The sequence below is a fragment of the Cricetulus griseus genome, chromosome 3 (assembly GCF_003668045.3).
Source record: "Cricetulus griseus strain 17A/GY chromosome 3, alternate assembly CriGri-PICRH-1.0, whole genome shotgun sequence".
In the NCBI taxonomy this organism is placed as follows: Eukaryota; Metazoa; Chordata; class Mammalia; order Rodentia; family Cricetidae; genus Cricetulus; species Cricetulus griseus.
The window spans coordinates 115,017,023-115,030,028 of NC_048596.1; the positions used below are offsets into that span (position 1 = coordinate 115,017,023).

General features: G+C 38.8%; 1 protein-coding gene across 1 annotated transcript in view; it reads right to left on the reverse strand.

Annotated features, from left to right (window-relative positions):
• Positions 1 to 13,006, reverse strand: part of LOC100756612 (ADAMTS-like protein 3) — a 297,381-nt gene that overhangs the window by 59,192 nt on the left and 225,183 nt on the right. The window contains exon 20 of the mRNA XM_035441640.1: positions 2,340 to 2,493. Within this exon, the coding sequence (XP_035297531.1) occupies positions 2,340 to 2,493 (154 nt within the window). The remainder of the gene's footprint in view (positions 1 to 2,339; positions 2,494 to 13,006) is intronic.

The following is a 13,006-nucleotide window of genomic DNA, read 5'->3' on the forward strand; positions in this document are numbered from 1 at the left end:
GGCTCACACTTACCTCCCAGCTTATTTTAGATAGCATAAGTATGCATGTCTCACTGGCAGGGTAACATTATTTATTCTTAGAAATCCCAGTAACTCAAGCCAGGAAACAAAAAGCAGACAAGAAAATCACTTGAATGTAATGCTAAGGTTAAAGATAAGCAGGGACTCTGGCAGTAGGTTAAAGAAAGGCATATATCTGGCAACAGGGTTGATTAAGTGGATGACCAGAAAAGCCAGCTAAGTGGACTGGTTTCTAGTACAGGATCAGAATGTTGGGAAATAATAGGGATATATGAAAGCTCCAGAGGTCCTAGTGAGACATTAACCAAATAAGGGCCTAACGGGAGGAAGCTTGGGTGTCATCTAACCATGGTGATGGCATGGAAGAATTGTTGAGGTTGGGAATGCGGATATTACCTATCAGAAAGGTCATCAATAAGGAACTTGGTTGTCCTGTGTATTGGCAAATGTTGGTAGATACATGGCAGTGTGTCCTACAGTAAAGTAGAAAGTATATTGAAGACCTACATAGTGAACCTTATAATGTCTAAGGAGGATGGTTAAAATGGCATGCATAGGAGGGAAGAAAAGATACAACAGAGACAGGATGCTGGGAAATTGTCCTGCTCATCACCTGGTCTTTAAGATGTAGTGGTGGTAAGAGAATGGTCCATGAATGTTCAGAGGGAGCTGCTCACCACATGGCCAAGCAAGCACCATCAATCAGAGGTGATAACCTGGCACCAGATGGTGGCAGAACTGGAGGTCGGCTCATGGTGGCTGGCTATTAGGAGTATTCTGGTTCCTGTCCCTTCTATGGCCTATGTGGTCAGCAGGCTAGGCAATATAGTGGGGTAAAGCAAAATGCTTTGTTTTTCTTGTTTGGTTTTCCTCCATAATGCTTGTGAAATTCTTCTCTCTCCTGAATGCCATAATGATTTATAATCCCATCCTGTATATTACATGTCCAATGACCACAACATATCCTCACATAGTGTTCTGTCAGTCTATTTTCAAGGAGGCTGCTGGTTATGACATTAACTCCATTTTCCTCTAAGGCACTTTACAGCCTAGTCACACTGATAAAAATCGGGTAGGTGAGTGACTAAAACAAACTCATAACGTGCCATTTGCCGCAGACATTCCTGATTTCCAAAAGGCTTTAAAACTTGGAATCTTGGGGTTTTAGAATGTCAAGATTTTGAAAATATGCTCTCAAAGTATTCCCAGAAAAAAATGTTAGTGTTCATGAATCAGCAGAGAGTAGCTGCTAAGAGTGTGGGCTCAAGAGTCAGACAGACTTGTGGTCAAATAGGCCGAAGGGTCCAACTGGCAGTCATGGAGTCTAGGGTAAAACTCAGGTCTTGCCTCTGTCTTGCATGCCTTGTCTCTAAATGAGGATAAGGGTCTGACTCTGAGCACTGCTGGGGAGACTAAGTGAGATAACCATGCAAGGTTATTTCCATGGTGGAAGGAGATCAACAAATATCATTGCTTTTCATTTCAACTTGATGCTTTGTTTTGTGAATTTCTCCAGGAATACTGTCAATAAACTAAGAACACACACACACATACACACACACACACACACACACACACACACACACACACACACACCAACAAAATGACAACAGTTCATCTCTGGTTTTTTCTTACTACAGGCAAGCTGGCAGGGGCTACCTAACACAATGCCATGCTATTTTATAGGTGAACGATGACAGTAAATAACAAAGCAGAGACTGGGCCCTGAAGCTGTTGTCTCAGGGTTCCCCACTCTCCTTTCACTGTCACCTTCCAAGCTGCCTGTTTGCAGTTGCTGCTGTGACAGTCCTGACATCACAGGTGGTGCTCCTCCCACGTGATACCTACACACGAATTCATCCTCACACATATATGCGGATTACCTTTGAATAGAATGAAAGCACACCATTGACGTCATAGTTTATGATTTATAACTTATTGGCAAGATATGCAATCTGCCATTTACTTGAAGCATGTTGCTATGCTAACTGATTTTGATTTATACAGAATAAAAAAGCATTAAAGTACTTTTATCAAATACTCAGCTCTTCTAGTTTTAATAATGTGAATACAGATACACTTCTGGCAAAGTAAGCCAGGAAGCAATTCAGCTTAATCCCTACAAGGCACACTCACGAGCAGACATTCCTTAAATTGGACTTTCCTTAAAACCCTTTCTAGGTCTCCCGAGTCTAACATTCACCACTGAAAACAAGCTGGAGTTTCACTTGGGTTGCTTCACCCCAGGAGTTGAGATAGGCTAAAGGATGAAAAAGGAAAAGGAAGAGGCTGAAGCATGGATGCTGCTGCTTACTTACTGCTGCACACAGGCATCTGGCAAGGTCTCATGAGGGGGAGCCCGGGAAGGCCCCTGCACTGAGTCTCACTGAGGGGCACACGCCGGCCTTTGGCAGTCAGCCTTTGACACACCTGCTTTCTTCTCTGGAATCCAACACCACAGGTGACAGAACACTGCAATGAGAGTGGTGCATGTCAGACCGAGCATGTGCAGGACGACCCACCGACAGACCATGCACAGGACAGCCAGCCATGGACAGTAGTCTCCTAGGTTGATTTTTACAATATAGAGAGCTTCTCATCACAACTCCTCTCACCTTCCCTCTCCTTCCCCTCCCTTTCTTTCTCTTCATTTTCATTAATTCCCCCTGATGGGGGAGGCCCTTCTGTGTATATGTTTATCTTATTGGTTGTTGAATAAAGTACTGTTGGCTAATGAAGAAGGAGGTTAGGCAGGACTAGGAGTCAAGGAGGATTCTGGGAAATGTATTAAAAGGAAGTCTTGTGATACAGGCAGGAAGTGACATAGCAGGCAGACTCATATATAAGCAAGGGCAAGAAGGAAGTCGTTCTTTCTCTCTCTTCCTCCTGGAGTCGCCCACGTGGCTGCAGGGCTCGGGCAGCTTGGCAGAAAGACTTATTGTTACAACCCCCTTTTCTTATTTTCTTTCTTTCTTCAGCCCCTTCTTTCTGAGATTAGCAAATAACTGACAGTAATTTATTGCTGTAGAATTTATGATTTCATTTTTGACATTAGAAATGATGCCTAATTTGCTTTATTTTTGTGTGCAGTATATGTGTGTGTTTACGTGTATGTGCACATGTGAATGTGGGTGTATGGAGAGACAGTGGGATCCCTAGAGCTTGCAGGCCAACCAGTCTAGTCAGTAATTGAGCTTTGGGCTCAGTGAGAGACAGTGTCTCAAAAATAAGGTAGAGGAAAACACTTGTCCTTGGATTTCTAAAAGTATGTACCCATACACCTTTCTTCAGCCCCTTCTTTCTGAGATTAGCAAGTAACTGACAGTAATTTATTGCTGTAGAATTTATGATTTCATTTTTGACATTAGGAATGTGCCCTGCTTAGGTTACACATGTTCATCACCACATCTTACTTTTATGTGGGTACTGGAGAGTTGACTTAGTTCTTCATGCTTGGATGGCACACACTTTACTAACTGGGCCATCTCCTCAGCCCTCTAATATGCCTTTTACTGTATGTTTATACAGTAAAACAATGACAAGTGGAGAGTGTAAAACTGATATGTAAAATTAACATTGCAGCAGTACTGTTCATAGTAGCTACAAAAATTTAGATTTAGTTAACAATAACAAAAGCCAAAAGATCTGCACAATGAAAACTGTAAAACACTGATGAAAATAATTGAGATGGATACACAAAAACTGGAAAGAGATCCCCTGATCATAGATTAGAAGAATGAATGTTGTAAAATGTACAAATTACCCCAAGCAATCTGCATACCTAAAGCCATCCCCTTCAAAATGTCAATGATGCTTCCACAGGACAAAACAAAAAAAGAGTAAAATTTGTACAAAAATATAGCCAAAGCAATCCTGAGAAAATAGAACGGAAGAGGCCTTGCAGTACCCAGCTTTAAAATATACTACAAAGTTATACTAGTCAAAACAGGACAGTATTAATATAGAAATAAATATCTAGAGTAATGGGCCAGAGTAAAAGTAAACTTGTACATCTATAATCAACTTATTATCAACAAAGGTGCCAAGAGCATGCATTAGAGAAAAAAATGGTCTTTTCAATAAATGGTGCTGGAAAAAAAGTTACCACATACAGAATGAAAACTACATCCTTACCTCTCACCAGCTACAAAGATATTCAACTCAAGGTAGATTAAAGACAAAAACATAAGACATGAGAACTACTAGAAGAAAACACAGGGGAAGGCACACATTCAGGCTTTGGAATGGACAAGGACTGTTTGGGTGTGACTCTGGGGTATAAGAAACAGCTTTGCAGCCAAATGGGACTTCATCAAACTAAGAAGCTTCTGCACAGCAAAGGAAACAATTCTCAGACTGAAGAGATGACTGACAAAATGGGAGAAAATATAACTCTCTCAAGGCAAACCCAAGAAGTACAACTAATAAGTGGGCAATTCACCTAAATAGACATTTCTTAAGAGAGGACATTCAAATGACCAAAGAGCACATGAAAAATGTTCACTATCACTAATTACCAGAGAAATGCAAAACTACAATGAGATGTTACCTCACTTCAGTAGGGCAGGCTTTCATCAAAAGGATAAATGGTAACAAGTGCTGGTGGGGATGTGGAGCAAAGGGACCCTGCCATACCAGTTGGTCCATAGAAATGTAAATTAATACAACTATTATGGGAAACAGTATGGAAGCTCCTCAAGAAAAAAGAAAGAAGGAAAGAAAGAAAGGAAGGAAGGAAGGAAGGAAGGAAGGAAGGAAGGAAGGAAGGAAGAAAGAAAGAAAAGAAAAGGAAAACTTAGAACTACCACATGCTCTGGCAATCCACCACTGGTTATTTCTCCAAAGGAAATGAAATCAGTATGTTGAAAGAGAACCTGCACAGCAGCTAAGAGATGAAAGCAGAAGAGCCCATCACCAGTAAGTATATAAAGAGACTGTGGTGCATTTACATCATGGAATACTTATTCATATCCAAAGAAGAATGGAATTCTGCCACCTGTGACAACATGGATGAAACTAGAGGTCATTATGTTAGCAGAATGAACCAGCACAGAATGACAACTGCCATTATAGGAATGCTGTAGTCTGGGAAGTCAGGACAGGGGGCGGATGGAATGGGGAAGGATTGACTAATAGCTGGTTAAGTTCCAGTTAGGTAGGGGCAGGGAGTTCTGGTGTGTTATTGTCTAGTGGGTGACTCTATATAACATTAATGGACTGCCTATTTAACAAAACTATCAGGATTTTTTGTTTTTGCAAGAAAAAAAATGATATACCTCTGTTGTGATACATATTTGAGGAGATAGGCATGCTTACCCTCCCTGCCTTAAACAGTCTACACCTCTCTTCACCCCCATTCTCTCTCTCTCATACACACACACACACACACACACACACACACACACACACACACACACTTTTCTCATTTTATATATCAATTAACAAAATAAAATGGAAGACATATATGGTTGAATATAATTTGAATGTCTCTCAAGATCCATATGTATAGATAAGTTTCTCACAGAGGTGCTAATGAGAAGAGCTCTACCTTTAAGGGGTGGGACCTACAGGGAGGCTCTTAGGTCACTGAGAGTATATCCTTAAAAGAGATTGTCAGGCTCTTCCCATATATCCTCCCTGGATCTTGGATTAAGATATGTCCACTTACTCTTACCATTGCTGTCCATCACACTCTCGAGGGATGAACGATGCAAGTCACAGTGCCTTTGAAGTTCCCCAAATTGTGAGCTATAGAAATCTTTCCTCTTCATGAATTAATTGCTTGGTGTATTGCTGTACTGATGCAAAGCTGACTAATACAGAAAGACTCCATTAAAGAATGACCAAAACTGCTTGTTACAAAACAACATTAATGATCACCTAAGGTACACACAGTTTTAATTTACAACTTCAATGCAATTTATTAAGTGTATTAGGGAAAATTGAATAAAATTACAAGATCTGTTGAAGGTTTGTTTTTTAAATCATAATTAATTTCAAAAGGAATACTCTGGAGTTATTACAGAAGATTAAAGAAACATGAAACTTGGATAGTTATTTTAATGGCAAATTTGACTTCAGAGAATATCTAGGGCCATCTGCTAAGCAAGGCAAGAAAGTAAGCCCACTCCCATTACTCTACCACTCCTTTCCAGATTCGCAGTTAGCTTCCATCACATCATTGAGATGATGTCAAGACCTCCAGAATTTACATTCTCTTCTGCACTATCAATGGCTAGTTGATTTGTTTTAATTTTATATTTAAATCAATTTACTATTTATTTTCCATTTTTTTAAAAAACAAAGATGAATGAATGTTCTTTTTGGTTCTCTGGGTTCATCAAGTAGGCATATTAGATGGCCCTCTGACCATTTCTTGTTGCCTGTCCACATGAAGAGCAACCACTATGCAGAGGATACTGTCTGTCAAGCTTGCTATCCCTTAAATCCTGCTCCTTTGTCTTCCTGTGTTGAATGCTCATGGGAAAATGTGGGGCCCACTGGGGGCTTTGTTGTCGGTATGTTTACCTCTTTTACTCTTAGACCTCTGGGTTCTTTAGTTAAGTTAGCACTTAGGCAGGCTGTCCTCCATGTTGCATTTTCTAAGCGCATGATAGTCCATGATTTTCTCATAAACTTTTATTAAAGGAAGTCAATGGTTCCATTTTATCTTGTTCCTTTAGTTTTGTTGTTCACAAACACTGATGAGGCATTATGCTTGCCTACCTCCCATACCCATCAGTGCCTCTAAAGAGCAACATCCATCTTGCTTGCTGGCTCTTTTTCAAATCATTTCATGCCATCTATTCTAGGATGTGTACCATCTTGCTAATCACAATAACTTATTTATTATTATTTCTTTTAAAGCAACCTTTGGTTCTGTCATTTTTAATTTATTTTTTGAACTTTACTATGCATTGCACAATTTTTATTATGTATGCTTGTTATTAATACATATATAAAATTATTAACACATATATACATAAAATTTCAAAATACAGACATCCCTTGTAGGGTTGAGTTCTCTAAAGTCTCTCACTCTCCACATTGTGCAGATATGGGTTTCTGTGTTAATTCCCATCTACCGCAAGGAGAAGCTTCTCTGAAAAGGGTTGAGCGAGACAACGACCTATGGATATGACAATATGTCATTTTATTGCTATGTTCCTTTAGCAGAATAATAGTAGTAGGTTTTCCCCTAAGGCCCATGACCTACCTACCTAGTCTCAGGTTCTTGGCCACCTTAGCAGTGTCAAATTTGGGCTCCATCTCAGAGTGGGCCTTAAATCCCTTAAATCCAAACAAAAGTGGTTGGTTACTCTCATAAGGTTTGTTCTACTATTGCACCAGTATACCTTGCTGGCATGTCTCTGTCACAGGGTTTGTGACTGGGTGATATCGATGATTACTTTTCTTCTTCAGTAGCATGCAAATCACCTTTCAGCACCATGAATGTTAGTCAGCCAGGATGAAGCTTCTAGTTGGACACCTGCTCAATCTCTCCAATATCCAATGACATAAGTAAGTTGTCTTCAGCAATAAGGCTTATCATCAGGTTATGGAGAGTAACCAACCAAAAGCCTCGGCAATAACCTGTGATGCTTGGGGAGGAGGTCTGTGAGACCCCTTTGGCACTGAAGGTTTTCTATGGTAGCATAACATGTCTAGTCACCATTTGATTTCATTTGAATTTATTTCATATGTTTATTAGATAGCATACACACAATGAACTCCTAGAATTTTTGTGGACTTTTGTTTATTATATTTTAAGTTTGTTTTGATTTTGGGGGTGTTGAGAAAGAGAGAGAACATGAAGTTAGGTGGGTAAGGAGGTGAATTGGATCTGGGAAGAGTAGTGGGAGGGAAATAATATGTTCAAAATATATTGTATAAATTTTTAAAATAAAAAATGAGCTATCAAAAATTTAAAACAGGTTTACTTTTGTTCTTGTCTTGCCTTAACTGTTCCTGTTGTCTTTCCACCTCTTTCTATTCTCTTCTAATCATCATAAAATCTCAGACCTCACTTTTGCACCTTTCCCCCCAAGACCTCATGATAGAGCCTTCTTTGAAAACACAGAACGTGCTTGCCATTTCCTCTGGGGAATACCTTGTTCAGTTGCTTGTGTGACTCTTGCTTTAGATGTTTTCCCTGCATCTTGAGTCTTTCTACTTCAAATTCTCATGGATGCACAAATTTCACACTGGTGCTCTGAAAGCATCCAACTGCTGATGAACAGAACAAATGTTGAGGATGAGCCAATACATTTGCCATGCTTGTCTTCAAGACCCTATCATCAAATCATTTGTTTCCTTTAGCCACAACTCTATTCAAATAGACAGCATTTGAATGGTTGCTGGGACCAGGAAAGGAAGTTTTAAATTATGTGATGCATTGTAATAATTCATTTCTGCCTTCATTTCTCCCTTCACTCCACTTTACCTTTGGCATCCTTCCTCCACAGGGAAGCATAGAAATGTGGTTTCTCCCCGAGCCCTTGCTGATCCACAGTTCTGCAAGGGTCTCCATTGATCTCAAGGACAGCACATAGTCCTTAATCCAACATCTCTCTAATCAAAGAAGTTTGTGTAGGCCTTTGAGGTCGGCCACACTTACTCCTGTAGAAATCTATGTCCCTTTTGGTGCCCAGGGAAATATTTGTCATCACTAAACTTTCCTTCTCACTTTGATGCAGATTTTTTGGTGTTTGGCAGGTGTGTTTCATAACTTACAGTTGGGGTTGCAGCCATTTCATTGTTCTGGAGTGCCTCTTTTATAAGTTATCTTTGTGGTTTATTGTTGAATTCCAAAGGAGTAGAATGAGATTTTTAAATGCTATTATTTTCATGTTAGCAGAAATAAACAACTAGAATTTCCATATAATAAATGTAAACAATGTTTTACTAAATAGCACAGAACTAATTTTGTTTATTTAATACAGTGGTTAAATAACTATCAGACTTTTTTTCTGAGACATCTCTAATGATGGAGGTATGCTTGAATTCCCCCCTCCATTTTGTACAGTAGTATCATTTGCAAGTTCTTTTGCTGGGTAGAAGACTTACAGAAAGTTCAGTACTGTGGGAGAGGTGACATAATCTGTGCCCTCAATTGTCACACACATGGCCTCAACATTGTGCTGAAACTTCTGGGATTTCATTGAAGATGTCTGGCAGGTTCCTCGGGAAGACCTGAAAATGTTTATCTAAGTCCTTTCAATTTGAAGGTCAGCTGGGACCTGCTAGCTCAGTCAGTAGAACATGAGTCTCTCTTAATCTCAGTGTTATGGGTTCATGTCCCACATTGGGTGCTAATTTGTAACATGAATGAATAAAAGACCCAGAGACTGATATTTGGGTTCAAACTTCAAGCTGAACATCAAAAACAAAGCAGCCAGCTACTATCTCTCACCTCTAGCTCAGGCTGAAAGGGCTGATCCACACACAAGTTTTTCACCAAGTCTCAAACTGCTGACTCTCCTCGGTGTGCCTGGAGAGCTAATGCCTCTCTGAGATCTTTCTGTCTTATATACTTTCCTAATGTTAGGATTAAAGGTGTGAGCTATAACTCTCTTTTAGACCTACTCACTCTTGTGTATATATGGATGGCCTCACAGGGAAATGCCTACTTCTTAATTCTGAGTCCTAGGATTAAAGGTGTATACCACCACCCCCTAGCTTCTGGCTGCTGAGATTAAAGGTGTGTGCCTGACTTCTATAGCTTGTGGCTGACTTTGCTTTCTTAGACAAACTCTAATAAGTCATAAATAATATATTACTACACACTCATATATTAATTCCTTTAGGATCTTAATTATGGTTCTCTATTATTTTCCAGTACGAAGCAGTATTGTTGAAATATCTGGTGATAGTATGATCTTCTTTCTCTAATAAGCAACTTGATTCTCCTGTCCAGGTGCAAAAAATTTTATCTTTAAAATGCAGTCATTTTAGTAAAATATTTCATGATGATGATCATTTTCAGTTGTTGTCATTACACCCAGGTTTTCCAGGTGCGGGGAGTACTCTTTCAATGTGGTAATTTAAGCCTTTTGTCCTATTCCATTATCAGGTGATTCTCTTTCTTGGGACTTCACATTCATTAGACTATTTTTCTCTACTTTTTATATCTATTATTTTCACCTGAATCATTTTTTTCTGTTTAATTCTTTGCACATCTCTTTAATTACATTATCTAAGTCTAGTCAGTCCTTAGTTCTTTCCACTTTAGACTAGATTTTGAAAAAGAAACTTACCCTTAGTTTTTTGGTTCTTTCCTGGATCCTGTTAACTATCTTTTTGCAACACTATTTTTATTTATCATTTTCATTAGATTTTATATTTTCATTTGTTTCTGTAGTTTTCTTAGTTTCTTTCAGCTCATTTTGTAGTATTAAGTTTTTTCAAGTTTATTAAATTTTTATTATGCTGCTGTGCCACCAATACTATTACCTCATAGTAATCTTTGCAGCTTGTTGATGCTCCCATATAATTTAATAGTTAGCTCCATGCTTGTAGAGAACAGGGGTGTGAGGTAATAGAGTATTTCAGAATATTTATTACCTTCGTGATGAGAACTCCATCTTTTGCTCTCTTGTGTTAAAATGCAGTCCACAGTTTAGCCACAGTTTTGAGGTTTGTATTCTCTGGATGCTATCAAAGAAATGAGCATTCTCTTACCCCTCATCCCATGTCATTCTCTCTGATGGGAGTTGCCAGCACATTCTCTGAAGGTCTGTGGGAAGCCCATGTGGTCATTATTCATTCATACCCCTCTCCTGGGTTCACTGATTGATCTCTACTCACTTTTTGCAGGGTTCTAATCAGAGTTGGATCCTTTCTTTGTCTGGATATTCGATGTTGGTTTCCATGTTCCATGGCTCTTGGCCCTATTTTGTCTCTTCCTTCTCATCATTCAGTGGCTGAGTTTGTAGTTTCTGCTATTAGTTTGGCCTTTGCCCTTTGTTTCACTTATATTAAAATTACCCGTGTCCCTTTCCCATTGCAATTCTAATTGTATTATTTTTATTGCATGTTCTTTTTTTCAATGAGGGGTTAGAGAATATATATATATCCAAATGCTGCTACCATAACTTTGCTTCTTCAGAAACTATTAATTATTTAAAAGGAACTGCTGACACTATACATTTAGATGTCATGGTATCTATCATCTATGACTGCAACTACCACTTACAGATTGATGAGTCCTACATTCACAACTTTGGCACAGATCTCACCTAGGTTGTGATTTTTTTATCAAGACCTTTACAGATGCTCAAGTTGTATGTGTTTCAAAACAAACCCATTTTCTTTCCCTTTTACATCACCTTTTGAATGTTTTTCCTTTTCTCGATAACTTTATAATCAGTTCCACACTGTCCATTAGCTTCCTAGGACAGAGCTATAGAACCTTTTTGCTAATTTACTGCCAAGTTAATGGTCAAATGTGTCTGTTATATTTCCCAAGTCTCTTTCAAAATTATATTAAAAATATTTTTATTAATTTGTTGAGAGTTTCACACAATGTTTTTGATCACATTCACACCTGACTTCTTCCATTAACTCCTCCCAGCCCCAGAGTAAGTAATTTGTAAGACTCTCATTTAGTATTTGACTTGACTTGTGGTGTTTACATAAACATCTCCAGTTGTACTAGTTTTAAGTGTGTTACAAGCTGTATAGAACATTATCTAAGTGAATCATGTCTTATTAATTAGAAAAACACTGTATACTATTCTCTAAACAGCTTCATTATCTCCCAGTAGTTGGAATCCAACCTCTAACTTCTATGTCTTCTCTTCTTACTTGAACACATGACCCAGGCTTCCAGATTGTCTTAGCTTCTGAATATTCAGATGTTTCTGCCATACTTTTGAGGACTGTGGGATACACATGAATAATCATATTCCATCTGGTTACAACCTTGACACCTCAGCTCCCACTACTTCCTTAATGGGTCCTGTTCTAGAGCCCCACGAGACTTATAAACTCAAAAGTCACCTACCACCCTTTGATCTCATTTCCACAGAGACTGCCCTCATTTCTTCAAACTCAATATTAAAGCCACATCTTCTAAAGCCTTTCCCGGTACTGAAGTAGGAATAGAGGTTTCCTTATTTCTCATAGGTATGTACATGTGGCACCTATGATGGATTCCCCCTACATGATTATGAGTCCTGTTTCATCTCTGTGCCTTCTTAAAGTATTTATTCATTTAAAATTGTGATTTTGGTTGTGTCCATTTCCTGGTGCCTCTAGCAATCAATACAGCCGTGTTCAGTAAATGTCTGTTGTTTGAGTGACCAAGCATGTAAGGCTATGAAAATAGGACTATTCAATTTAGAATGAGCAATTACAAGCTAATACTTGTCATATTATAAACAGTTAATGCAGGATGGGTCAATGCCAACCTATCCTTAGGATAACATTGGGAGAATAATCTGAATCCAGGTATCATCTATATCCTTGGCTCTACCAAATACCAATTATAAAGGTAAAGATTAAAAATGCAAAAGAGAAGCCTAACCAAATTTCTTAGACATTGTAATAAAGAGTCAAGAAGTTGGGGGCAGGGTAAGAGACTGCTAGGCAGTTAAGAGGGCATACTGCTCTTGCTGAGGACCCAAGTTCTGTTCCCAGCACCCATGTTAGATGGCTTGCTGATGTTGGTAACTCCACCCACTGTATCTGACACCTCTGGCTCTGTAGAAACCTGCACACATACACACACACATCCCACACACATACACTTAAATTTTTTTAAATCATTGAAAATTTTTGAAATAATAAGAATCCAAAAATTGAAACTTCTTGAGGGCAAGTCCATTTTAAGTATAAACTGAAGATTTCTTCCATAGATTGTGTGCATGGGAGAGACACAAACACACAGAGAGAGAAACAGAGCTAGAGAGTGAACAAGAATGAGAATTTGAGCAGGAGAGCATCTTTCATGTACTTACCAGGCTCACAACTGGCTTCTGAGTGA